Source organism: Xyrauchen texanus, chromosome 34 (genome assembly GCF_025860055.1).
Source record: "Xyrauchen texanus isolate HMW12.3.18 chromosome 34, RBS_HiC_50CHRs, whole genome shotgun sequence".
NCBI lineage: Eukaryota > Metazoa > Chordata > Actinopteri > Cypriniformes > Catostomidae > Xyrauchen > Xyrauchen texanus.
Window position 1 is genome coordinate 35,447,450 of NC_068309.1, and position 27,831 is coordinate 35,475,280.

Sequence of the window (27,831 nt, forward strand, 5' to 3'; positions counted from 1 at the left end):
AGCTTGCTTGTGGTGTAAAATAATGTTTCTTGTTCAGATGTTGTGAAATAAAATGGGTGAAACTTTTAGTTAACAGGTTATATTTTAGTTAATAATTTATATACAAAAAAACATTTAATAATAGAAATAAGAATAGAAATAAGGAATAAATCAAAAACTAAATAAAATACAAAAATCAATTTTAATAAACCAAGCCTATTCAGGGACCATTAAGATTTTTATTTTCTATCTAAAAAAAATATATATATATATAAATTGCATTGTGACAGTAATTAAAATGATCCTGTCTGTATGCAATAATTATTATTATTATTTGCATCATTATTATTATTTGTATTATCATTATTATTAGTATTATTATTATTATTATTTGTATTACTATTATTATTATTTGTATTACTATTACTATTATTATTTGTATTATTATTAGTAGTATTATTTGTATTACTATTATTATTATTATTTGTATTATTAGTAGTATTATTATTAGTAGTAGTATTTGTATTTGTATTACTGTTATTATTATTTGTATTATTATTATTATTTGTATTGTTATTATTATTATTATTGTTATTATTATTGTTATTATTAAAGTCAGAATAATTTAAAGGCAGTATAACACATTTTCCATGATGTATAAATACTTCTGTCATTTTATTTTGGAATAATTCTGTTTTATTTTATTATTATAATTTTTTTTCTTTGATTTTGAGGTGAAATATGACATTTCTTGACAGTTCCCATGATATTTACCCTAACAGCTAACCCACTTTAAACATGACATGATCTTAAGGTTATTTGTCTGCTGAAGAAATGATTGATTGTCATATTCTGTGTGATGACAGAATGCTTGTGTGATGTCCACTATGAACTCGTATCTGTCTATGCTGGGTGGCCTGAGAGAACGGCGATGTGCATACACCAGGAAAGTGCAGGCACTCGCTGCTATGATCCGACAACTCTACATCATCATATCACAAAAATGTCATGGGGTAGGACATACATTTATTTCTATACCATAGGAACCTAAATATACTAAATATAATTTTTTCTTTTTTCAATTGAAGGTCTCTACAATCAGCCCTTGATAAAGCCATTATATCTCCTAATATTTACCTACTATACCATTATGTTTACCCAATTGATTGATTGATTTATTTATTTTTATTGAGACATGCAATTGATCATTTGTAGTGTGCCTGTTTCTTTAAAACTTTGTTTATGTGTTGTAGGAATTTCACTAGTAAAATTGTAGTAACCATGTTTTTGATGCAGATTATGATTTTCTCACCATAGTTTTACAGATACAGAATTTAGATTTTTGCCTTTGTTTAAAAGTTACAGCAATGCAAAATGAACGCGGTGGATGTGAAACAGGACGTGAGGCTGTATTGACAACGCTTTATCCTATCGAAACTAAACTTGGTTTGCTTTATCATGACCATGATCTAATGCTGCATTCCATTCAACTCGGAAAGTCAGAATTGACAAATTCCTACTAGGAAAAGTGCAATGGAACGCCACTTGAAGTCATACGTCCAACTTGGAAACTCGTGCAGAAATCTTCATCTTCGCGGAGATATAGCTGCAACGTCGGCACCAGAGAGATGTACAAAGTTACTGATAAACATTCTCTTTTAATAAATAATATCGATCAGTGAGGCAAAGTTCCAATATTACATTATATTAAAATTGCAGCATTGTTTATCAATTGGGTTGCTAGGAGACATCTCCGGTGACAATTGAACACCTTGCTAAGCTAACGAGACCGTTTCAGTTTTGTTTCCTTACACGTCATCTTCCGAGCATCTGGCAATGTAATGCATTTATGGTCGGAAATCAGCGATATCAAGGAGTATCCCCCATCTAACTTTGAATAGAACGCAGCATTAAGGGTACATGCAAAGTTTGGTGACAGCGGCACTTACGGGTCATGAAATGCCAAAAATGGCTATTTTTACCCATTACTTTGGAACCGTATGTCCTAAAATCAGTTATAACATCGGTCATGTTGCTTCTCCTCCATTTTTAATTATATTAAAAATGTATGTATCATCATGAATGATGATTTATCAATTGATGTATGTGACAGATTTAAAAGAAAATTTGTATGGATCATTGACATCGTGTCCTGGAGTTACCTGAACAGTTTGGAGACAGCGCCACCTATAGTTAAAAGACAGCCAACACTTTTGTGTGCTGAATCAAACCTTACGATGTCTCTGCCATTGTTGAACATGTCAACTGAATGGCGCAGTATGTACACTTTTGGACTACAGTTGCAAAGGTCGTGGCTTTGATCCCCACCTAGACCTGTATTACAGCTGAATTTCTATTGTACTGAAGGTCTTTGTATTGTGCTTACTGAATAGATGCAGGGTTTGTCCCCGATCATTTCTGCTTGCAGGTATTCTTATTGTTGTTCATCCTTCTTCTCCTCAATGGGAGTTTAATGCACCACTTTGAAATATACATAGGAAAATTATCATATTTGTCACACTAATAGTGTTGTTATGAACAGCCCTGAGACCAGGTATGGGGTCCCCATGCCAAACTATATAGTGCCACCACCAGAACTTAAAAAGAAATTCCTTTTCTTTTGATTCTAACTTTTGAACTGTTTGGTCTAGAAACAAAATTCTTACTTCTGATAACTCTCCTCATGGTGATTTTAATGCACCACTTACATTAGAACTCCACCTATTACAGTGGCCACCATGTTGGATTGTGGTGTATATATATATATATATATATATATATATATATATATATATATATATATATATATATATTTATTTATTTATTTTTGCTACTCCTACAAAATTTCCAGAATATCTTCTGCCCAAGCCACACAGAAATGACAGAATTTAGATTTTCATCTTTGCTGAAAGATTGTGGCAGTATGGTGCATTGAATCGTGCACAAAAATGTGAAGCAACTAGGTACAGGTTCGATCCTGCCCTGTGGCAACTTGCCAAGTGGTGTTAATTTGTTTTGCATGTCGTATTCAGTTTATGTGTTCTTTGTGTCCTTCTAAGTGTGGTGCAGTGAATGCAGTTTTGTTGCCTGGCCTGCTATTTGCTGCTTGCAGCTATATTTATTACTATTATTATTATGTTATCGGCATTAATTTAAGGCAGTTCTACAAATATAAAATGTATGTATAAATACACCATTTTCTTCGGCAAAAATATAATTTCTTATTTTGTCAGATTTTTTTCCATAATTTTTCTTAAAATTTCTTGAGTGTTTTTATGAGATTTACCCAAACAGCTTACTCACTGTAAACATAATTTTCTCTTAAATGTTGTTTATGTGTTGTAGGAGTTGGTTTTCACCCGTGATAACTGTGCAGCATTAGAGCACAGAGGATGGAGAGGCTGAACTCATGTCATACATCACTGAAGGGAGTTTGAACAAAAATCATATAAAGCCTTCACTCATAATAGAAACAGTTGCTATTCATAATCTATAGGTGGGCGCTGATATGTGCTCTATGATTATATGGCACTATTTTTATTATTTCCGCATTTAGAGTTGTGTGTTGATCAAATATAACAAATAATCAAGCACTCTATATTGCCTTTTTTTCTATATTCTGTACAAGCGTAGATGATAATGAACATGAATGTTTTATTTTCCAACAATATTATGCTGATTATACTGTTACTATTGTTCATTTTAGTAATTAAATAAAACTTAGAAAATCTGTCATGCACACTTGACCTTACATATGTATATTCCTTATATACATTCACACTAAGAGGAACAATTTAGTTTTTAAATAGTTTCAGATGAAGTATAGCATGTTACACTGCAGGTCACTGCTTGACATGTCATGTCAACTGTCTATAATGCTTTCCTTGATGTTATGCTACATCTTTATTCTTTGTATTTTTTGTATTTTTTATCTTTACTGTTTTTATTAATTAGTCAGAAGTTTCAAAATAATTAATGTATGTATAACATGTTTAGGATGTATAATATTGACCTAAAAATAATAAATACTGTAAATGTAACATTAATGGTACCATATATAACCACTAAGTGGAGTTTGTGTGCAACAGATATTCTTCAAAATTAAACTCTTTTCCAGAGTTTAGATCTGTACCTTCTTGTTTTCTGTGCGTCTTTAGCAGATTATATAAACTCATTATTAAACACATATTAAATATGATTCATTGCAATAAATACGTTTTCTGGTTGAACTTGGTCTGCTTGAAGCTTATCTGTAAACTTTACAAACTACAAATCCCATAGCCATGCAGGAGAGTGACGTGGGCGTGTCTCTGTGTGCTTCTTAAAGTCACAGCAGCAGAGAGTTACAGGTGATAACAGGCTCGTGTGAATGAGAACATGAGTCAAACGTGTTTCACTCTGGACAGTACGCATTGACCAAATGCAGTGGAATAAACCTTTGGAAATCTGAGATCGTTTATTTTCTCAAATGCTGAAGATGTCTACTTTCTGTGGAGCATTGTATAGTTTCAACTCAGTTTTCGCTTTTATTTTTTCCTGAAGTCTTCTGAGTAATCATCTACACATTATCTGTTTTTTTTTGTGTGTTTTTTTTAGCACTTAAGCCACCTATCTATATAAGTTAAAATGGCTTTTGCAAAATTCAGCAAGATTCTTCGACTTCCTACTATTGATATGAAGAAGAAAGTCAAGCAATATGAGCACGTTCGCCGGGATGTTAACCCGAACGACATGTGGGAAATTATCGGGGAACTGGGCGATGGGGCTTTCGGTAAAGTCTATAAGGTGAGTTCATATGTTTTAAAACCTGTTGGACTGGCAGCGAAACGGCAAACTGTACTATGGCGAGGGAGAAGGACATGAATATTAATATTGTCATGCCGACGTTTTTCTTAACCTTCCAACAGCTTAAGCTGATTAATATACATCAGCCAAGCCTTCGCTAGAGTACGATTCCTTCATTCGCTAAGCTGTTTAGCACTCGCTTATTATTGTCTACCTTTCAGCCAATCAGTTAGGCCATCAGGTCAAACGTCATGTTGCATAATTAATATTAATTAGATAAGCCTTCCGCATAGTACGATTTGACAAATGTCCTGTTTGTGGTCATGATTACTAGAGTTTATGCCAAAAACAATTCATATAAAGTGAAACAAAAAGCGTTTTTGTGCGCACTATACTGTTGATCTTTTTAAAACGAATCACCAGATACGTAAAACAAGTTTATTATTAACTGTCAGAACTATCTACACTGTGATTCATGTATGCATGTCATAAGATGATTAATAAGTTGGGTTAGGCTCTATTATTTACATTAAAGTGATATTCTCAAATTGAAGTGCCAAAACATGTATAGAAATCCTAGATTATGTTCATACACTTTACACTTAGAAAAATGTGTGTGTTAAGTGTGATACAACTATGAGAAAGAAATGAAGCACACCTGACTCAATATTTTATTGTGCAACTCCTGTACTGACACGTATAGTGATATGCATTGTAGTGGCATGAAGTAATTTATCCCTTAAGGTGCTACTACTGTTCACCCTGTTGCCCTGCTTACAGTCACTGTGTAGGAAGATGCTGGAATGTGCTGCAGTTTCGGTAGGCGGAGAGGAGCATTCGTGTAGGAAACGCTGAATTTGTCTTTTGTCCCTAGCAGAATCTGTGGTGAACTCTGGGGCAGTTCAAATGACCCATGACATCAAGGGTCACTGTAACCCTTTGACCCCGAGAGACTGGGTTGACTGGGGTTAAATACAACTTTAACTCACTTTCATAGTGAGGTGAAGAAATAATACTCTAGGTTTATTCCATGTCAAATCAACCAGATTCTTTTTGAAATGTCTTCAGCTGAAATTAACACTTTCTGAAGAAAGATAAATGAAAATGATGACAAAAGGCAAAATATTAAATGCCATGGATCAATAGTAATCCAGTATTTTGTAGAGGAGGTTGGGCAAAATAGCCATTTTCGCCGGTGATTTTTGGAGCAGAACCACAGGCCAAATAATAACTTTAGAAAGGTGGCATCATCATTATTTTATTTTTACACAGATTGGTAGGTTTATTACTAAAATCAGTTCACTTGAGAACCCCTTGTTGCATTACATGCCAGTGGTGTGAGTCCAAGATTTGGAGAGGAAAACAAACAAACACTGTTTGTCCAAAGTTGGAGTGCCTATTTCTCTAGAAGTATTAAAGATATTCTGCTATCCTTTTAAATGTGGGTTCAGAACAAACATTCCTTTTTGTATCTTAATTTCTAAGGCTCACAGAGTTAATGTTGCTCCATCCGAAAATAGTTTAATTTGACTAATTTTCAATGGTCGAAAACCAAACGTGGGTCACATACTATGAAGCTAATATTCTTGTCCAACAAAACAAAGGTCTCAAGTAATGATAATGTTGAATATTAGAAAAGTACTTTGTTTTTATGTCAATAAATTAAATGTCAGAATCTCGAATTCGTTGGAATTTCTATGATTATTGTTCCATGGCATGTAATATTGTAACATTAATTTTATTTTGGAACTACATAAATGATTGTTAGAGCATGGGACCTCTGGTTAAGTTGACACAGAATGACCCTGTAACCGAGTGAGTCACATTTTAACGAGGGAATTATTATTTTTATATATAGAGTATCTCACAAAAGTGAGTACACCCCTTACATTTTGGTAAATATTTGATTATATCTTTTCAAGTGACAACACTGAAGAAATGACACTTTGCTACAATGTAAAGTAGTGAGTGTACAGCTTGTATAACAGTGTAAATTTGCTGTCCCCTCAAAATAACTCAACACACAGCCATTAATGTCTAAACCGCTGGCAACAAAAGTGAGTACACCCCTAAGTGAAATATACTTTACAATTTAAATAATATATGGCTATTTTTTTTGCATTACACTAATGAGAATTTGGGAAGAAAATGTCTTGTGTCTTGAAAATAACATCAAAAGCAAAATAAAATCGCAATTAAAGAAATATAAGAAATTATTTCTTTCCGTTTTGATTTTTGGGTGAAACATGTTCTTGATAGGTTTTATGACATTCACTTCTTCATTACTGATGCTACAAGAAGAACTACCGTGGACTTTGCTGTGGGCAATCTGATTTAATTCAATGTTGTGTTTTCATCTAGCTGATGTAATTTCTTAAAGGAAATCTCTCGAGTGCTCTGCAGACTGCCAGGACAGTGTTTTTTGCTCACTGAGCTGTATTAAACATTTCAAATGTGTAAGGATGTGGCATAAGGCTCCTCACAGATACTATTAAAGCACATTTTATTAGTGCGATTTATGAGAAGCCACTTACAAATAAGTTACTGGGGAGAGAGAATTCATTGTACTATAGTCAAAACTTAAATTTTTTTAAACTTAAAAATATAAATGCCAAATCAGCCTGCCTGGATGACATTTAACACCACATTTGACCAAATAACAAACACTTCTAGAGATTCTCCTTGTGCTAGTGGAAAAAAGAGGTAATCAGAATTGTAAAATGTCTGAAATGACAAAATCAGTATTGTGCTGCTAAAGGAAGACATGAGGGGGGGATATCTGTGGGCTTCCTGTTTTGCTGTGGGACCTCACAGTCATCTATAGAGAGGAAATGTGTCAAGATTGTTATGAGTAATTCTGCACAGAGATCATAATGAGGACAAAAAATGTGCCCTTTTCTACTGCCTAGTGTGCCGTCATTTAGAACAACAGGAGATAGATTGCTTTAATGAGAATAAATTGTAGCATTTGCTGTTAAATAAACACGAATTAAGCAAAAATAAAATTGCATTATGGCCCTGGTCCTTTGTAGTTTTGAAAATGGTCCTGCCTTGTATGTGTAGTAGCCCACTGGTGCATTGTTCACTGTTTTTGACTTTGGTACACATTTGTTGACTTAGTATAATAAATCAAATCCAGATGTGTTCAATTATTACTAAGGTGTCTTGATTTGTAAAAGTGTCTGACACAAAGAAACAACACCTCAAACTTCCTCGCCTGATGATCAGTTATCTTTTTTTTTTTTTTTTTTTTAAACTTTTATTTGACAGGGACAGCGCACAATTTAAACAGTTGCACCAGAGTTAGCTAACAGTGACCAGGTTGTTATACAGTAAGAGAAATGGGGAAAAATCATTGTGTGTACAAAAAGTTTTGCAGCAGACAGTGACAAATTATGTCTAATACTCTTAACATTTTTTAGATTAAATTTAAGTCTTGATGACATTACTAACTTGTTTTTTGAAGGTCAAATTTGTGTCAATTATGATGCCTAAATATTTAACATGTGTCACAGATGTAATTACTTCACCGTTACTTAAAATATCAGGATTAACTGAATTATTAGTCCTTGCTGTAAAATACATGCAAACGGTTTTACTTGGATTAAGGGTCAAACATGAATTTGCCAGCCAATCCGACACCTTACTCATCGAAGCTGTCAGTTTGGCTGCAGCGTGTTCTTTAGATCTTGGGTGGGTAAAAATCACAGTGTCATCAGCATACATTTGGATGTTAACATCTGGTCATGCTTGAGGGAGATTATTTATATATATGCAGAATAAAAGAGGTCCTAAAATAGACCCTTGAGGGACCCCTGAAATACAGTTGGCAAATGAGGAACACTTATCACCCACTCTTGTACACTGTTTTCTGTTTTTCAAATAGGATTCCATCCAGGTCATGGTATTAATGGATAAATTAAATTGAGAAAGTTTCGATAGTAAAACGTTGTGATTAACAGTATCAAATGCCTTCTCAAAATCTAAAAACACAGCTCCGACGACACCGCCTTTATCAATTTGACTTTTGATTTGTTCCACAAAAAAAACTATTTGCTGTTTCTGTCGAGTGATGCTTTCGGAAGCCAAACTGCATTAGGTGCAAAGTAAATTCACCTTAATTTAGATGAGAGACTAGCTGATCACAAACAATCTTTTCTGTAATTTTAGAAATTATTGGAAGTATACTAATGGGTCTATAATTTGATTTGATTGTTCTATCACCTTGGTTATCTGGGACTGAGTAGGCCTTAGGTTTTAGTCTCCATGATTAGTTTTTGCAGAGAATAATGGTAATAATAAATATAGCTGTAAGCAGATATAAAAAGGGTTTTAACAGAATAATCAGTGCCAATAGCTGCTTTTTTGAACTATCTGTTATTGGCAAAAATCTCTGCGAATAGTTGTTTTTGAATTGTACTCCTCATCAATAAACATTATCTAGTAAAAAGAAAATATGTGTGTATGTATGTATAATATATATTATAGTGCTGTCAGTAGTTTAAAAAATGTAATCGCAAAACATGGCATAAACTCCACATGAAAAGCGCTTGTAGACAAAAAATGTTTAATTCTGTGTTTTTTCGATTAGCTAAGACTTGAGGCACTTCTATGGTGTTTAAATTGTGCCTTACAGAGGCTGCAAAGTACTTGATTTCTGTCACAAGTCCCATCTGGGCTTGTTGTGGACATAAAATAGCATTAAGAGCTTTGTTTCCCATCACTTGATCATTGATACGTAGTTGCTATTGTGTGTGTTGTGCTTTTACGTCATGTATTGACTGCGTGCGGACACATCGCAAATGTGTTAATCGTGATTAAGGAAAATGTATGTGTTAAACACTTTAAATTAATTGCATGTGTTAACGCGTTAACTTTGATGGCTCTTATGTATATACAAAACAGGTGAATGTTAGGCTATAAAAAGCATATCTATTTGCATAACAAGCCTTACAATGGACCCAAGTTCCTGGTGTTTTTCAGTCTTGTTAGTAGTTAAAAGTCCCGTGTTAGTAGTTAAATGCACCAGATGGTTGCACAATAAACTACTTTTGGATTTTTATTATTTTTATTTTTATTTTGGACCCTTGTAGCCTCAATTTCTGTGCACTTCATAGTAAGGAAAGACTATGAAATGTTGTATCATTCTATTAATTGATTAAAAAAAAAAAAAACTATTGGCAGATTAATCTGTTATCGTCTTTCAACCACCTTGGTTATCGGTATCGGCAAAATCCACAATCAGTCGACCTCTAGTATTTATAAGATGGTCCGTTAGCACCTAAAATAATAATAAATACAAAGTAATCAAAACTATGAAACTAAAAAACACATTGAAGTTATGAGAGTTATGAAGTGAACAAAAATTTGTTTAACCAATAACATTAAATTAAATGGTATTGAAATAGTTCTCCTTTACGCTGGACACTTGTTGGCTGCTTCCTTTACTAGACCACTCAAACACATTCTTTAACAGGGTTGCCAACTTTGGTTACCTGGTTGGAGTGAGATTTTGGTCTTGGCCGCCTTTAATGCACGGGCGAATAGTTCGAGACCTGGGGCCCCACGGTACCTGAATGCAGCCCTGGACATAGGGCGTGTATTTGATACTACTATATAAAGCTGTTCGATTATGGAAAAAAAATCCTAATCATGATTATTTTGGTCAATATTGAGACAATTATTTAACTTGATTATTCATTGACTTTGAAAAAATCATGCATGTATTGAACTTTAAAAAAACCAGTGAATTTCCTTGAACTTGAAATGTAAACTTAACTGGGTAGGGGAGGAGACTATTGTCATATGAGAATTATGTTATGTTATGTTACGTATGGTAGTCAAATAAAGTAAAACCTCCATCGTCATCATTAACAGCAGGAGTGATCATAGTTCTGTGGAATCAGATCTACTTATTCATCATGTTATTGCAACGAGATCTACAATGTACATAATGGATATACATCATCACAATTTCAGAAGTCGCTAGTGAAATTTGACAATTCTCAATACCAGCTTCAAAACCACAACAAATAATAACACTAACTAATATGTTAATTATGGAAGAATGGTTTCAAGTTCTTCATTATTCAATACTAGTAAACAGTCAGTAATAAAATAACAATAAAAAACGGCAATGAATAGATGTAGATTAAAAATAATTGAACAAATTAAGAAAATACAGTGCTTTTTTTTTTCTTTTTTTTTTAAGTTTTAATAGCAGTTTCAAGTATTCAAGTAAACACTCAGAATGAAATGCAACATAAAACTACTACTGTTCTTCACTGTATGATTATAATACATTCATACCTTTTAAAGCTACTAAAGTTACTCCGTCAAGAGCAGTGAGTGTTTTCTTGTTATTGTTGTTTGATTATTAAAATGACACATTAGACAGCAGCAGGTCTATTAGCTTACATTTATACTTACAAGTCCGACATTTTAATACAAATCTGCTTTTTCACTTTAGATATCACTCTCTGTGTTTACATGAATACCTTACAAGTCGGACATTTTGGCGGTATTTGACTGTTCAGGTGCGCATTAGTGTGAGCATTTTCAGAACACGCACATGCTTGGCATGCACACATACGCCACCTGTCAGTCAAACAGGGTGCAGCTGTTGGATCACTAGCGAATTATAAAATGACGTGCTCTGGATTACTTTAAACAGCGAAATAATAAGAATATTAACTTTCTAATAAATGACACAGCCTATCACAAAAATAGGCGGTTATTTTTTCATGATCATTATTCATTTTCAAAAAAGACTATTCAAAATGTAATTTGTTCCAGTGTATAATGGGCCAAGACCTTTAACATGACATGTATTATGATTCACTATGTCACGAGCCATCAAGTTATAATCTAGCTGCAGCAAAATGCGCGAGTGATTAGCGTCTCCGCACCAGAGTGTGCATCAGCCAGTGTCTTCCCTGGTCACTTCACACAACTCAAAGACGCGGCGCTGACCGCACAGAGAAATGCCAGTTTTGGAGTTTATTTTCATTACCCGCTTCCTTATTATTTGAACTTTAATAAAGGGTGCTTTAAAGATATAACACCGGGGTGTTTCACTGCGAAACGGAATGCGGCACAATAATCGCTTTATCTCGATTATCTTGTTTTCATAATCGTTGGAGGCCAAAATCTTAATCAGAAAGAAAATTTGATTAATGGACCAGCCCTAGTACTATATAAATTTTTGAACACCATAACCAGATCTAATCATCAGTCAAATGTTCCTCATTGGTGGCTGAGGTACACTGTCATCCACAAGCTCAAGTTGTTTGGTTACATAATTGCAATTTTTTTTTTATGTAATTGCATTTTCATGTTTACATTTGGATTTTGAATTTGACTTTTCTTTTTTCACATGCTTTGGTAAAATCAAACTAAACTTAATTAAATGGCAATTATTTTCTAGTTACAATTTCATATTGTTACTACAGAATAAACATGATCCATTTTTTGAAATGGTGATGATGTGTATTTTAAAAAGCCTCATCAGTGGTGTTAATGATGTTAAGGTTGTCTAGCAGTTTGAGAGGTTTGACTTTTTTCTGTAGAATTAAAATTTGTTGCATTGCAAAATGTTGTGGTCTCTGCTGAGATATCTTGTGAAGGCTTGTTGAGTCGCGCAATTGTTCCGCTCTGTTTGGGCTATCCCAGAGCTCTGGTTATATTATCTGGTTATCTCTGGAGCACAATGGTGAATGTTGCGGTGGTAAATTTGCTTGGGCAGCCTGCAAATTCAAGTCACGCACTGATGGGAAAATTCTGTGTGCAAGATTTGTTGTCATGTTTTTTGGAGTGAGATTCATGTGGGAAGCGTGAGACAGCATGAAAGTAAGTGTCTCATGCCAAATGTGTAAGATTTGGCAACCCTGCTTTAAAAAAAAGAAAACTTTAGTATTGTAAATGAATAATAATCATATTCAGGCACAATTTATATTTGTCAACAAAACTAATTTCATGCAATTAAGCCATAAATTATGCCAGTTGTGTCCAAGCAATTCCTTTCTTAGATTTCTGCAGACATATTAAGGCCTCTTGTTGTGTTAACGTGGAGTAGCTCTTAAACTGTCAATTATTGATGGAACATGTGTACATGCCCATGGGCACTTTGCGAATGACAACCTGTTGCACCTGAATGCCGAGGTCAGCTTTGACCTGCAGCTCTGTGTGTGTGAAGATCATAGTGTGCTCTTCAGACGAAATTGCGTGTTGAAGTCACATGTTTCTGGTATAGTACAAGTCTGCTAATCAACAGCTTTCAGTGGTTTTGGGTTCACACTGATAAGAATGTCTCCTTTATGGGTGGAGATGAACATATTCTCCACCGATCTATGCACACATGAGCTAAACCACACCAAGATCAAATACTTATTCTAAGATCACAGTCTATGGATCTAGAATGGTGCTCATTGTTTTTTCCTGCCCAATAGTATTGTTAGTTTCATTATTTCCACCCATCTCATTGAAAAGATTTAAGCTACTGTATTGAACTTTTATACAGGGAGAAGTGTGTACACAAGTGTGTTTGTATTTGCCGTGTTATTCTTTAGAAATAGTTTCATTTGGTCATTAAATTTTTGTGGTCACATGATACCAAATGGACCCTATTCACTATTAACTCAAGATAGTGAATAAAGAGTCCAAGGCCTAGTTATTGCCTAAATATTTATTGAAGGTTACTTACAATTTATTTTTATCCTTCTACAACTTTAAAACTGATTTTCATAAATGAAACCTATGAAATTTTAGTAATATTGCCATATTGTCACATGCAACAGCTTTCAGTCTTTTTATGTGTTTTGCTACCATTCACGTTTGGTGACCAAAATGGCATGAAACTCAAAGGCTTTTTAGGGTTTTTGTTTTAAGATTCACTCGGATGAAGAGAAGCGCTTTACTCTTACTATCTGTCAAATTTTGCAGCATTTTTTACTCCTGAGTCACAGGCGTTAAACGGCATGGAGTATTTGCGTCATCTCCGTCAGAACTTTGTGACTGACCCTAAGCAGATTTCTGACATCCGCGCAACCTGATGTCATACTTGTTCAAACTGTTCATCTTACTGCTTCCTTCACACATAGTATCAAATCAGAACTTTTCTGGTAGTGCTTCAACACATTGTTCCAGGAAATTGCCAGAGCTGATTTACCGGTATTTCCCAACGGGTCTTGTTTTCATATTACCTCTAAACTGAAAAATGGCGTTAATTTTAGAGAAAAGGATGTACGTGTAAAACCGACTGACTAGTCGACTACACAATTTTGTTAAACGACTTTCCGATCAACGTCGTTCAACGACGTCCAATCAAATAATCATGAACTAATCATGACTTCCTCTTGCTACGTTCATGTCATGTCGGAATTACCATAATTATGAGTTACTTTCTAGTAAATAAAGTTTACGACTTTTCAAACTTGCAAGTTGGAAACTCAATTTTATTAAAGCGCCGCCACCAGGGGGCCTGGGTATCTTGGCGTGTAAAGACGCTGACTACCACACCTAGAGTTGTGAGTTCGAATCCAGGATGTGCTGAGTGACTCCAGTCAGGTCTCCTAAGCAACAAAATTGACCCGGTTGCTAGGGAGGGTAGAGCCACATGGGGTAACCTCCTCACACTTTCGGTGGGGCATGTGGTGACTTGTGTGTGGATGCCGCAGAGAATAGTGTGAAGCCTCCACATGTACTACGTCTCCGCAGTAATGTGCTCAACAAGCCATGTGATAAGATGCACGGATTGATTTTCTCAGATGCGGAGGCAACTGAGGACGCATTGGGAATTGGGCATGCAAAACTCGGGAACAAAAAAAAAAAAAAGCGCTGCCACCGACTTCTCTCTAATTACTAGTAACATCATCAACTGGAGGAAAATTTGTCTTGCTGCCTTCATGTTGTGTCAGATTTACCTACATTATGAGTTTCTTACTACCGTAATTTCCGGACTATAAGCCGCAACTTTTTTCCCACGCTTTGAACCTCCCGGCTTATACAATGACGCGGCTAATATATGGATTTTTCCCGCTGTCAAATTTTATATAAAAAAAATAAATAAAAAAAAAAACATTCTGTGACGTGCTCAGTTTTTTGGCGGCGTGAAGCTTTCATTAGACCAATGAAATTGCCGAACGGGTTAAGGTCAAAACAACTTTTTTTGTTTACTGTTTAGATTAAATCGAGCATGCTCAAACTTCCCATCATTCTGATTACGGTAGTCATTTTGTCACCCTCACCATGGCAAAGACATGGAGAAACGCATATGATGCTGCTTTCAAGTTGAAGGCGATTGATCTGGCTGTTGGAAAATAAGCTGCTGCACGGGAGCTTGGTCTTAATGAGGTGATGATAAGACGCTGGAAACAGCAGCGTGAGGAATTGACTCTAAAAAGACAACTAAAGTCTGAGGCTATTCAACTCCGACACCAAAGAAGATGACTTCAGTGGTTTCAGTGCACAGGACGAGGAGGATAGTGACCAATGACTTTCTTGGTAGGCTACTGTTTACTGCAAATGTTTTATTACAAGCCGTGTGTGGCAGCGGGGGCGTGGTCAAGCGCCCGTTCGGGAGAGAAAAGCTGTAAGGGCGCTTACACCTGCGCTAAATTATGTCTAACACCGGTGTCTAATTTCAAGTGCCCTGCTTCACGTGTCCTTCTTGGGAAAACTGTCACGCGGGCACCAGTGTGACAGTTTTCAGCAGGGCACTTGACGTTCCAGGTAAGGCTTTTAATGGCCACAGCAATGTTTACAATCAATTTAATAAAGTTTCTCAATTCTTCTATGCACCAACACTAGACTGACGTGTGTCACTCTCTCAGCTCTGTGGCTGCTGCCTTTTTATGCCGCTCTCCCCATGCTTACTGAAATTAGACACCGGTGTTAGACATAATTTAGCTCAGGTGTAAGCGTCTTACCGCTTTTCTCCCGGACAGGCACTTGACCACGCCCGCTGCCACACCTTGTTTCGTTAAAGCCTGAGTAAAGTTCATTTGTTTCAATGTACCGGTAGGCACCTGCGGCTTATAGACAGGTGCGGCTTATTTATGTTCAAAATAATATTTTATTTAAAAATCAGTGGGTGCGGCTTATATTCAGGTGCGCTCAATAGTCCGGAAATTACGGTAGTTAAAAGTTCACATCTTTTTCAAACTCAGAAGTTGGAAACTCTGAATTTTATAAAAGCTCAGACTTCTCCAAAATGATTAGTAACAACATGACAACTGGACGAAAATTTGTCTCGCAGCGTTCCTATCATGTTGGGATTACTAGAATTGACTCTTAGGTAAGCCTACCATAAAATAGTTTCTGAACAATCGTCTTTTAGCAACTGTTGCCATCCTCCATTTCTCTGACATGTTTGCTTTTTTCCAACGCGAGTCTACTATTCTAATAGTAAAATGTGTTTGAGTAGTTTTAAGTGGAATTTTATAGAAATAAAATAAAAAAAACTTTGTTGCCAGGTCATTTGTAATAGTGACACAAGAATATTATCAGTTCTGTTTATAAGAATATTTTGCCAAAAAAAACACAGTTCCCATTCATTCCTGTAAGTTCTGCAAAGCTTGTCAGAGCAAGCAACGTTATCAAAAGGGGGGCAGAAATAAGTGAAGTGTCAATTACTGTATATGTTTTTGACTAGAAAAATGGTTCATGTCTTTTTGGCATTGTAATTACAGGTTATCATTTTATGAATGCTCTGACTTTTCCCACTTGACAGTAATTTTATTCTAGTCTATGCTCCCTTGATTCGTTCTTCAAGATTTTGCAAAATAAATTAAAGGTGAATTAATGTACTAAGTATTTTGATGTCACCATTAACAACAAAATTACTATGTTGTAATTTCATTAAACGGTAATTCTGTCAGGGTGTAAACGCAGCATTAGACCACATAATACGATTTTTGATGTCCCACTTAAATGGTAACCTGTAACGATCTTCAGGTTACACTTTAATGTGAAAATAAAGCAAAACCAGGGCACTATACATTCAAAATGAACATTTATAAGCAAACCACATCGTGAACTCCTAAGATGATCGGAGTTAGTTTGGAGCATTCACATACAAACAAATAAGACCGTTGATGATGCATTGACTTTTGCGCTACTTTTCCGAATGACTGATGACTAGTCAACCAGCCCTACCATCTAATAGAACTGGTCTTCATGAAGAAAATATAACACTTTTTACTTCTTATAAAATGTAAAAATCCCAATGAAAGGTAACATTTCTGTGCTTTGGCCTCGAGGGTCCATATGGTGGTCTAAGAACATCTTGAGTGTGGTGTCAACAGCAGTAAATGGGTTAGCCTTTTTATTTATTTTTTTTATTTTTTATTGTGCTGTTATTGGTCAGAGTGTTAAAATGACCCTCCAGGATATCTGACTCCGATTACATCAAAGGCTTTGACTGCCTCCCCACACCCTGGAGCAGGTGCTGTAATCTGCTCAATGGATATGTAAGTGGATTTGGGATATGTAAGTGCTTTATTTATGGTTATGCTTCATTTGAAGAGATCAGCCCCTAAGCATGTTTTCTAGTAGTGAGATTGGTCAGCTGTAGTCTCGCATAACTAGACATTTTTCAGCAAAAGGACTGGTACATATTGCATATTATTCTGGTTAAGAATCACCCACTTAGATTGGAAGAGCAGTCTGGCATGTAAAGCGATCGGTCACAGTTCATATTGTTCCTACATGCAGTATAGGGGTATAGAGGTAGACACGTCACAATCATAGAATGGCATTGACCCAAAAAATAAATAAAAAATGGGGACTTTTTGTTCACACATTTGTAAAGTTGACATGGAAACTCATAACAAATTAACTGAATGCCGGTGGATTCCACGTTTCTGTTTTTTATTTCTCTCAGATGTAATGCCATTCCTGTCTATTCTGTTTTATGTGGCATAATCGGACCATTGAGTCCAGAGAGTAGAGATAGAAGTTGCCACCAGATAGGGTGCTATAGTGGTTGCTTGGGCATTGCTATGGAGTTTCTAGGTGTTTAATCCATCCCTATGGTATTCTGGTCTCTAGATATGGCTCGAGTTGCTCCTTCAGTGTAAGTTTAAATCGTTTGTGTCTTATTTATAAAACCTGCTTTTCAAATGCCAATATAGGTCGTTATTTTGCGCTCATGCATATTTTGGCCATGTGTTTTCAGTCACAGAAGTTGCAGTCATAATAAGTAAGATGCAATGCTGGTCATGTGGAGTTAATCTTTAAATGAAAATAAAACTCCTGAAACTCTTTGACTTAAGTTAGCTCCTCTCAGTCAGAGGCTGTTGAGTTTATTTTCCTGTTGTTTGAACAAGGTTAATTAATGGGTGTTAAAGCAAGCATCACATTACTATTGCTCATAATTGTGATCTAAACAAACCCCTAACTTTAAATATGAAACTTTATGACAGCTATTCCCACACCGTTTGTGTCACGGACATGAATGATTCCTCAAATCATGCAGCTTGTTGAGGAGAGGTCTGTTAGTACTTTTATAAGTGATCAAATATATGATGGATGGATCTGAGCTATATCTAGACAGGAATATAATTTGGGGGTGTGCTCTATTTTGACTTGGGCCAGTAAGCAACTTGAGAGTCATCATTGAAACAATGGGAATAGTTAATTAATGTAACCATATAAAGGCTGGCATTTTTTTTAAATTGTGGTGAAAACTCTGCTGTGCTGAAACTGTGGGTGTCATGACCCTTTAATGCAATACTAAATACAACGTCCTAGCAACGTGTTAAATAACACTCCAAACGCAATTCTAAAATACCACTATGAACGCTCTAGCAACCAATAGTATTGTGCTAAATATCATTGTGCTAAAGAACACCGCAGCAACAGCATAGCAACATGCTAAAAACCATTTAGAATTTCCCAGCAAATGCCACTCGGAACACCATTTTAAATGCCACTCGGAACACCATTTTAAATGCCACTCGGAACACCATTTTAAATGCCACTCGGAACGGCGCAGCATTCACTTCGAAGGCTCCCGCAGCAACATAACAATGTGCTAAATACCACTTTGAATGCCCCAGCAAATGCCACTCGGAACACGATTGTAAATGCCACTCTTAATGGTGTAGCATTCACTTCGAAGGCTCCAGCAACAACATAACAATGTGCAAAATACCACTCTGAATGCCCCAGCATCAGCAAAGCAACAAGCTAATTCTACTTTGAATGCCCCAGCGACCACATAGCATTGTGCTAAATGCCACTCCATATGCCCTAGCAACAACCCAGAGTGGTAGGGGTTGTTGCTGGCAATGCCAAAGCAGCGCAGAACACTTTAGGACCCACATGACATAACGCCCCGGCAACCACCCACGACACCCTGGCAAACAATCACACCTTAGCATCATGGTGGCGAGTTTTGCATAGACAAGCGCCATTAAAACTGTCTTCATAAAATACAAAATCTAGTTTAATATGTGACTCTTTATCCCAAATAAATTAGTCCCCTCAGCCTACTGTCATTCTCTCCTACAGTATATTACTTTTATTTTTATAAACATATCAAATTTATGCAAGCTCTAAAGTTAAAGCTGCAGTAAGCATGTTGTAGTGTGTGCTATTAGTTGAGATGCTATAAGAAGTGGAAGTGTTTTGCATTTAAGTGGTATGGTTTCTTCTGAATACATCGGCAGATAACCACAATGACAGACTCCACCTTGATCAGTGCTATTTACTTAAACAAGGTGTTGCCCAAAGAGGTTTCATTTCTCACGCTTGGAAACAAGTCCTGTCTTAACTATAGCACCAACAAAACCTGCAGTTTATTTTCAAGATTTATTATACAGCTCTCTGAAATACTCTATTCTGATTGGTCAATCTTGGCATTCAGTTGTCAGATATATTAAATATCATGAATGCAATATATAACTGACTGACAGTACATCATCCCATGACAGGAATATTTACTCCAAAAATGAAAATCCCTAAAGGTGAATGACTTAATTTCTTCTATGAAAGATGTTTGGCAGTATGCCAGCCTCGGTCACAATTCAATTCCATTGTATCTAGGAAAAAAGATGCAATGAAAGTGAATGTTGACAGAGTAACATTCTGTCTAATATCTCTTTTTGTCAAACAAAGAAAGTCATACGGGCTTGGAACAATACGAGGGCGAGTGGAAGTTTCCTTTTTGGGAACAAGAATATCAGTAGGGTACATTCATGTAAATCGTGCTGTGTGTTGATGTGAAATTGGTTTGTTTTTCAGGCTCAGAATAAAGAAACAGGCGTGCTGGCTGCTGCCAAAGTGATCGAAACCAAAAGCGAAGAGGAGCTGGAAGACTACATGGTGGAAATCGACATCTTGGCATCCTGTGACCATCAGTACATCGTCAAACTGCTCGACGCCTTCTTCTACGAAAACAAACTATCGGTAAGACCATTAAACCAGCCAGAACACAGTTCATCAAAACAACAAAGGGTGTTGTCTTACATCATTTTTTGAACTCCTCAACATTTCTAATCCTTGGAGACGTCATACAAGCCCATATTAAAACGATTCTCCCTAAATATTTTTAAACTATTCCTGCATCTGGAGTTGTATTTCCAGTCCATAGATGACATGCTGTCATGGTATCTGGCTGTAAAATTGAGCTGTTAATGATGATCCGGTTAAAGCATTGCTGGAATTCCTCAGTGTGAAGGTAAATTTGCTTGTCTGGGCGACATGTGTCTCCTGAGATCCTGGTGTTTGGATGAAACTCCTCTCAGTGCTCAAACACTCTCTCTCTCTGTTCTCTGAACACCAGAAGACTGATGAGAAAGATCTCTTTACCCTTAACACATCAATTACTGTACTAACACACATACCTGCTGACAATCTAACCCTTCATGAGTTATATCTTTAAATGCAAGCATAACTATTCCCCATAGAGACCAGAATATCTTAGAGACTTGGGGGTGGAGTCTTTGACTTGGGCACACCATCCTGAACACCCTAGCATTTTGATAGTGAGTTTTAAACACGAGAGGGCAAACACCACTTACATTATCTTCAGAAAATTTAAAAATCATATTACTTTAGATGCAGTACCTACCTTTTATTCTGCTTTACAAAAGCAAAATGCAGAAACGATGCCAACACTGAAATTGGCTTCAAACATGGCTTGATATTTTTTGGTTTTCTGGTGGATTTTGTAGTTACTGCAGTTTTCATACTCCATTTTTGTCACCGACTGTCACAGGACCGATCATAGTCAGACAGAATTTCAGTCATAACTATATTTTGATAATCTTTAGTTATTGTTTTTTTCTTCTTTGCAGTTTTTCAGTGTCACAAATTAAAGTTGTTTAGTATACTCACTTTAGTCATCAAGATACAGTCGGATTGTATTAGTATACTTACTTTAGTCATAAAGATACAGCCGGATTGTATTAGTATACTTACTTTAATACAATCCGACTGTATCTTTATGACTAGTATACTCACTTTAGTCATCAAGATGCAGCCGGATTGTATTAGTATACTTACTTTAGTCATGAAGATAGAGCCGGATTGTATTAGTATACTCACTTTAGTCATCAAGATACAGCCGGATTGTATTAGTATACTCACTTTAGTCATCAAGATACAGCCGGATTGTATTAGTATACTCACTTTAGTCATAAAGATACAGTCGGATTGTATTAGTATACTCACTTTAGTCATCAAGATGCAGTCGGATTGTATTAGTATACTCACTTTAGTCATCAAGATACAGCCGGATTGTATTAGTATACTCACTTTAGTCATGAAGATAGAGCCGGATTGTATTAGTATACTCAGTCATCAAGATACAGCCGGATTGTATTAGTATACTCACTTTAGTCATCAAGATACAGCCGGATTGTATTAGTATACTTACTTTAGTCATCAAGATAGAGCCGGATTGTATTAGTATACTCACTTTAGTCATGAAGATAGAGCCGGATTGTATTAGTATACTCACTTTAGTCATCAAGATACAGCCGGATTGTATTAGTATACTCACTTTAGTCATGAAGATAGAGCCGGATTGTATTAGTATACTCACTTTAGTCATCAAGATACAGCCGGATTGTATTAGTATACTCACTTTAGTCATCAAGATACAGCCGGATTGTATTAGTATACTCACTTTAGTCATAAAGATACAGTCGGATTGTATTAGTATACTCACTTTAGTCATCAAGATGCAGTCGGATTGTATTAGTATACTCACTTTAGTCATCAAGATACAGCCGGATTGTATTAGTATACTCACTTTAGTCATCAAGATGCAGTCGGATTGTATTAGTATACTCACTTTAGTCATCAAGATACAGCCGGATTGTATTAGTATACTCACTTTAGTCATCAAGATACAGCCGGATTGTATTAGTATACTCACTTTAGTCATAAAGATACAGTCGGATTGTATTAGTATACTCACTTTAGTCATCAAGATGCAGTCGGATTGTATTAGTATACTCACTTTAGTCATAAAGATACAGTCGGATTGTATTAGTATACTCACTTTAGTCATCAAGATGCAGTCGGATTGTATTAGTATACTCACTTTAGTCATCAAGATACAGCCGGATTGTATTAGTATACTCACTTTAGTCATGAAGATAGAGCCGGATTGTATTAGTATACTCACTTTAGTCATCAAGATACAGCCGGATTGTATTAGTATACTCACTTTAGTCATCAAGATACAGCCGGATTGTATTAGTATACTCACTTTAGTCATCAAGATACAGCCGGATTGTATTAGTATACTCACTTTAGTCATCAAGATACAGTCGGATTGTATTAGTATACTCACTTTAGTCATCAAGATACAGTCGGATTGTATTAGTATACTCAGTCATCAAGATACAGCCGGATTGTATTAGTATACTCACTTTAGTCATCAAGATACAGCCGGATTGTATTAGTATACTCACTTTAGTCATAAAGATACAGCCGGATTGTATTAGTATACTCACTTTAGTCATCAAGATACAGTCGGATTGTATTAGTATACTCAGTCATCAAGATACAGCCGGATTGTATTGGTATACTCACTTTAGTCATAAAGATACAGCCGGATTGTATTTGTATGCTCACTTTAGTCATCAAGATACAGCCGGATTGTATTAGTATACTCACTTTAGTCATCAAAATACAGCCGGATTGTATTAGTATACTCACTTTAGTCATCAAGATACAGCCGGATTGTATTAGTATACTCACTTTAGTCATCAAAATACAGCCGGATTGTATTAGTATACTCACTTTAGTCATCAAGATACAGTCGGATTGTATTAGTATACTCCCTTTAGTCGTCAAAATATAGAATACTCTACAGATTTCATTGCTGTTAAAAAGTAAAAAATTAATATTCACATCCATGTTAAATTTGCAGTTTTGCGCACTAAAGCAAGCAATATTTTTAATCATGGGCAGAAGCTTGGCAGAGCTGTCTGAGTAAACCTTGAGCGGTGTCATAGATGAACATGTTTGGGTGTGGACGATCTGTCTGGCCATTAAATCCCTTGATGGAAAACATCCAGTCGAGAATGTTTACAATGTTTTGTAAAAGGAAATGGTTGCACACTAGTTGTCAAACATAACAAGTGCTTGTTCATTTTAACTTGAGTGTGTCAAGTTATAGAGAGAGTTTGGTCACACAAAAAAATCTTCCTCTTAAGTGGAGGTGCCAGGTGAATGGGAAGAAAATAATAATTTATATATATTTATTATTATACATTTTTTTTATTACTATTGATAAATTATATTTTACATATTAAAATAAAAATAAATTGTGTTGTGTTTGAACTATCTCCATATCGATTCTAAAATCCCAAGATCAATCTTTTACACTATGCGCAACCCTTGACTACAGTGCGAGAATCACTTCTAATTTGCTACCAAATTTTGTGCTATGCGAATAAAATGTATATATTTGGCAACTGTCTGGTAAATGTTTAGATTTCACTCACCAGTAATTGTGTAGTATAGTTGTTGAATATTCACTGCATTTTGAGGGTAAAAGTTGTTCTGTGTGTCCAAAGACGAGATCCACTCGACCCATTTGTCATTGAATAATGTCTCTTTTCATTCAGTTGTGGATCAAAAACAACTTCTAATTTCATTCTAATCTAATTTATTCACTTTAATCACACTGAGATCTATCTTGTTTTCATTCACTCATCTACACACACTCTTTACAGAAATGCCGGTTTTGTTTAGCACGCATTCAACAAATCAATGTAAATTCAATTGAACTAATATTATATTATATATTATAATATTATTATTTTGTTATTGAAAACATGGATTTGTTTATTTTTAAAAACCCATAAATGTACCAATATGATGAAAATATAATTAGTAAAATCAAGAGAACTTAAAGTGCAGTGTGTGTTTGACAGTTTACAATGTTGGAATCATTGGGATTTTATATTGTGAAGATTTGAAACATCACCCAGCCCTAGTTGAGTCACACTGATCGGTGTGTACACTTTTTAGGGAAATCATCCTATTAATGGCTTACTTAAAATTGTCTCTAAGAAAAGAATTTAAAACATCTTAAAAATTGCACACTTCACCCTTAACAACTATGTGTTGTTTCTGAGGTCACGTTGAGTCGTTGTTTACTGAAGTTCATGACAGTAAGGAGTCATGTAAGCATAGAACAGTTGTGTGAACTTGGATCTTTGCCCTCTCATGACATGGATTAAGCACGCCGGATCACTGACAGTGCTCACGTGTGTACGCTAGCATTTAATCACAGCATGGTGGCCTTGCCATTCTGAGCTTCTGTAAACTGTTGCCTGTAAAAGCCAAATAAGCAGACGGATAAAGGATGTCCGCTCAAAACCTCCAACATAATCCTCTCTTATCTTCTCTTTACCCTCCTCAAACACTCACACACTCTCTGCTCAAGTACATTGGCTGACAATGTTGAGACACTATGTTACAAACATTATGTTTTGTCTAACATTGAGTTCCTGCTGTAGTTTAGTTTCAGAGTATCTCTAGAAATGCTGAGACAGATGAAGGTCACTGGCTGGTATTATTTTAATAGACAATGGTGCTGTGAGAAATGTTGAAGGGGCAGACTTTTTTTCCCCTTTTATTTTGTTTTTAAATGCAAGTACATATATGCAGAGTATGTGAACCCTTTGGAATTACCTGCATTTATGAATAAATCTGTCTTAAAATCTGGTTATCTTAGTTACAATAATGAACAAACATTGAATCAATGAAACATTCACAGTGTAGGTTGGAAAAATGATGTGACCCCCAAGGCTAATGACATCACTAAAACTAGAGTAAGGAGTTGGCAAACCTGGCATCCAATTAATGCAATGAGATTGGAGGTGTGGGTTAGAGCTACTTTGACTTATAAAAAGCAATCAAACATTTTACGTGGGCCATGCCTCGTAAAAAGATCACAGAAGACCTACTATCAAGAATTGTTGCTTTCTTAAAGCTGGAAAGGGTTACAAAATGTTGCATGCTATTTAAAAATAAATAAAATAGGCAGTGAAGGGAGTATGCAGTAATTATCATTCTGAGGTTCCATATAGAACCCTAAAGAACCTTTTTTTTTTCTAAGTGTGTGGGTATAGCACATCAAAATCTTTTATTTTAGTTTTTCACAATATCTCCCCTTTAAGGGCACTTGAGTGAAGTATATATGAGCATCTGTGGCTAACTGGTTCTATTTAAATGACAGTGCAGCTGGGTGCCAGCGAGGTGAAAGTGATAACCATCATAATGAATTATTCAACAAGCTCAATAGAGTTCAGGGCAAGTTTCCAGAGTCACTCGAGTATTATTAAAGTGTCAATTGTTTGTTTGTTTAACCTCTTGTTGCGTTAGCTTGAGATATGTGCGTAGGCGCTCGCGAAATCTCACCTATGTGTGTGTGTGCGCGCGTCCTCAAAGCCTCAATCAGATTTGGTTCTTGTTGTTTAACTGGTTGCACTGCCTTCCTGTACCTGTGCGCACCGTGCTTGTCATGTAGAATATTCCAAACATTTCTGAGATAACAGCTGTTGATTCATAGGCTGAACTCATGAAGACTGGTTTCTCCAGTTCACATTGTGTTGGTTGATGTTTACATGAAATCAGTTCACCTTTTCATTATAGTGGATCTTATTTTTGTAGGACCCTCCAAGTGATTTTTAATCTGTTTATTCAGTTTATTATGCGATTTGTTTTTTTTTTTTTTTCCAAGGTCTAGAGCAAATGTTCCGAAACTCGAGAAACCCCACCGCTCTGAAGATATCAGGGATTAAATCGGTGGCCCACCAGCCCCTTTCAGTACAACATAAGATTACAAATAAGATGAAAGCCATGAAATCCACAAGTATATCTTGCCTTAATGCGAACAACAGTGTATGAGAAATTCAGGAGCACCTAGTTTGTTAATCCAGACTGATCTCACTGTGAAATTGGAAACAGTGGGTCGACTTCTTTAACTAAAATCGTTCTGTGCTTACCGAAATGTGAAACGGACACCAGTGGCCAAAGACGTAAGTGTTGTTGGGATTATGGGCATGTGTGAGCTAAATTTCCTGGGTGAAATGTCCATGGAAGGGCGCCAAAAACGAGTTGTTTTCATCTGTACAGGGTGAAAAACTTTGAGGAGGAATGCATATTTTATAAACTGTACCTTGCAAAACCAACCCGCAAACCTATATGGACCATCAGTGGAGTACAAATGTTATGTTAAAGGGAAAAATGCAATCTCTGAATCGTGCTCGTCACTTATGCCAGTGCGATTTTACTTTCTGGTTTCAACGCAGGATATGAACTGGGATCTCCCACGCTGCTGACACATTGCACTTCCGGTCGCAAAGGTAAACCGCTGGAGCCGAAGAAAAAATGTCTGATAGGAGATACCGCTTGTAAATGGTCTGCACTTATATAGAGCCCTTTTTAACCTTTAGCAGTATTCAAAGCGCTTTACACTGTGACTCATTTACCCATTCACACACACATTCATACACCAATGGTGGCAGAGCTGCCATGCAAGGTGCTAGCCTGCCATTGGGAGCAACTTGGGGTTCAGTGTCTTGCCCAAGGACACTTTAGCATGTGGACTCGTGTGGGCCAGGAATCAAACCACCAATCCTGTGATTAGTGGCTGACCTGCTCTACCACCTGAGCCACAGCCACCGCATGTCGGGGAGTCAGCATGATGTGTCCAATTCTAGGGTACTGGAACTCTAGGAAACGACTTGCTGACTTTCCATGTGATCATATTGATTAATCAATGCTATATGCTTCTGTTGAAGCCATCGGTCCATGTTATTTCAACTTTATTTGAAAAACCAATCTTTTTTTAGCTGACTTTCTAGTGAAGAACTACATGTCAGTCTCCATCAGTACATTTAAAATTGAAACATTCTTTCTATAGTTGTAAGCAGGCCACTGCAATCAAGGAATACCATTGCCATGAAGGGGTGTACCTGGTCTGCAATGATGTTTAGGTAGGTGGCACATGTCAAATTGACGTCCACATGAATGGCCGTACCCAGGGTTTCCTGCAGAACATTGCCCAGCTTGTTGTCTTCCCATGGTGCATCCTGGTGCCATCACTTCTCCAGGTAAACAACGCACACATAAAAGGCCGTTCACGTGATCTAAAAGAAAACGGGACTCTTCAGACCAGACGACCTTCTTCCACTGCTCCAAAGTCCAGTTCCGATGCTCGCGTGGCAATTGTAGTAGATTTCGATGGTTGACGGGTCATCATGGGCACTCTGACCGATCCGCAGCAGGGTGTGATGCACTGTGTGTTGTGGCGCATTCCTCCCGTAACCATTACAATTTTTGGTCTGTCCCTCCGCGGACCACTGTGGGTAGGTACTCGCCACTGCTAACCGGCAGCACCCCACACGCCTTGCCATTTCAGAGATGCTCTGACCCAGTCGTCTGGCAATAACAATTTGGCCCTTGTCAGAGTCACTCAGGTCTTTACTCCTGCCCATTTCTCCTGCAATCGAGAATGGATTATTCGCTTACCATCTAATCTATCCAGACCTTGACCATGTCAGGAGATGATCTTTATTTGCTTCACTTGTGAGTGGT

The 27,831-nt window shown here is 36.4% G+C and overlaps 2 protein-coding genes across 2 annotated transcripts in view; both read left to right on the plus strand.

Moving 5' to 3' along the window:
- zmp:0000001268 (CYTL1 domain-containing protein) overlaps positions 1-4,150 on the plus strand; it is a 4,583-nt gene extending 433 nt beyond the window's left edge. Inside the window, exons 3-4 of the mRNA XM_052103776.1 lie at positions 846-992; positions 3,325-4,150. Of these exons, the coding sequence (XP_051959736.1) occupies positions 846-992; positions 3,325-3,384 (207 nt within the window). The 3' untranslated portion in view covers positions 3,385-4,150. The remainder of the gene's footprint in view (positions 1-845; positions 993-3,324) is intronic.
- Positions 4,151-4,331: 181 nt separating this feature from the next.
- The window catches only part of stk10 (serine/threonine kinase 10), a 56,602-nt gene continuing 33,102 nt past the window's right edge, over positions 4,332-27,831 (plus strand). The window contains exons 1-2 of the mRNA XM_052103770.1: positions 4,332-4,764; positions 20,008-20,172. Of these exons, the coding sequence (XP_051959730.1) occupies positions 4,606-4,764; positions 20,008-20,172 (324 nt within the window). The 5' untranslated portion in view covers positions 4,332-4,605. The remainder of the gene's footprint in view (positions 4,765-20,007; positions 20,173-27,831) is intronic.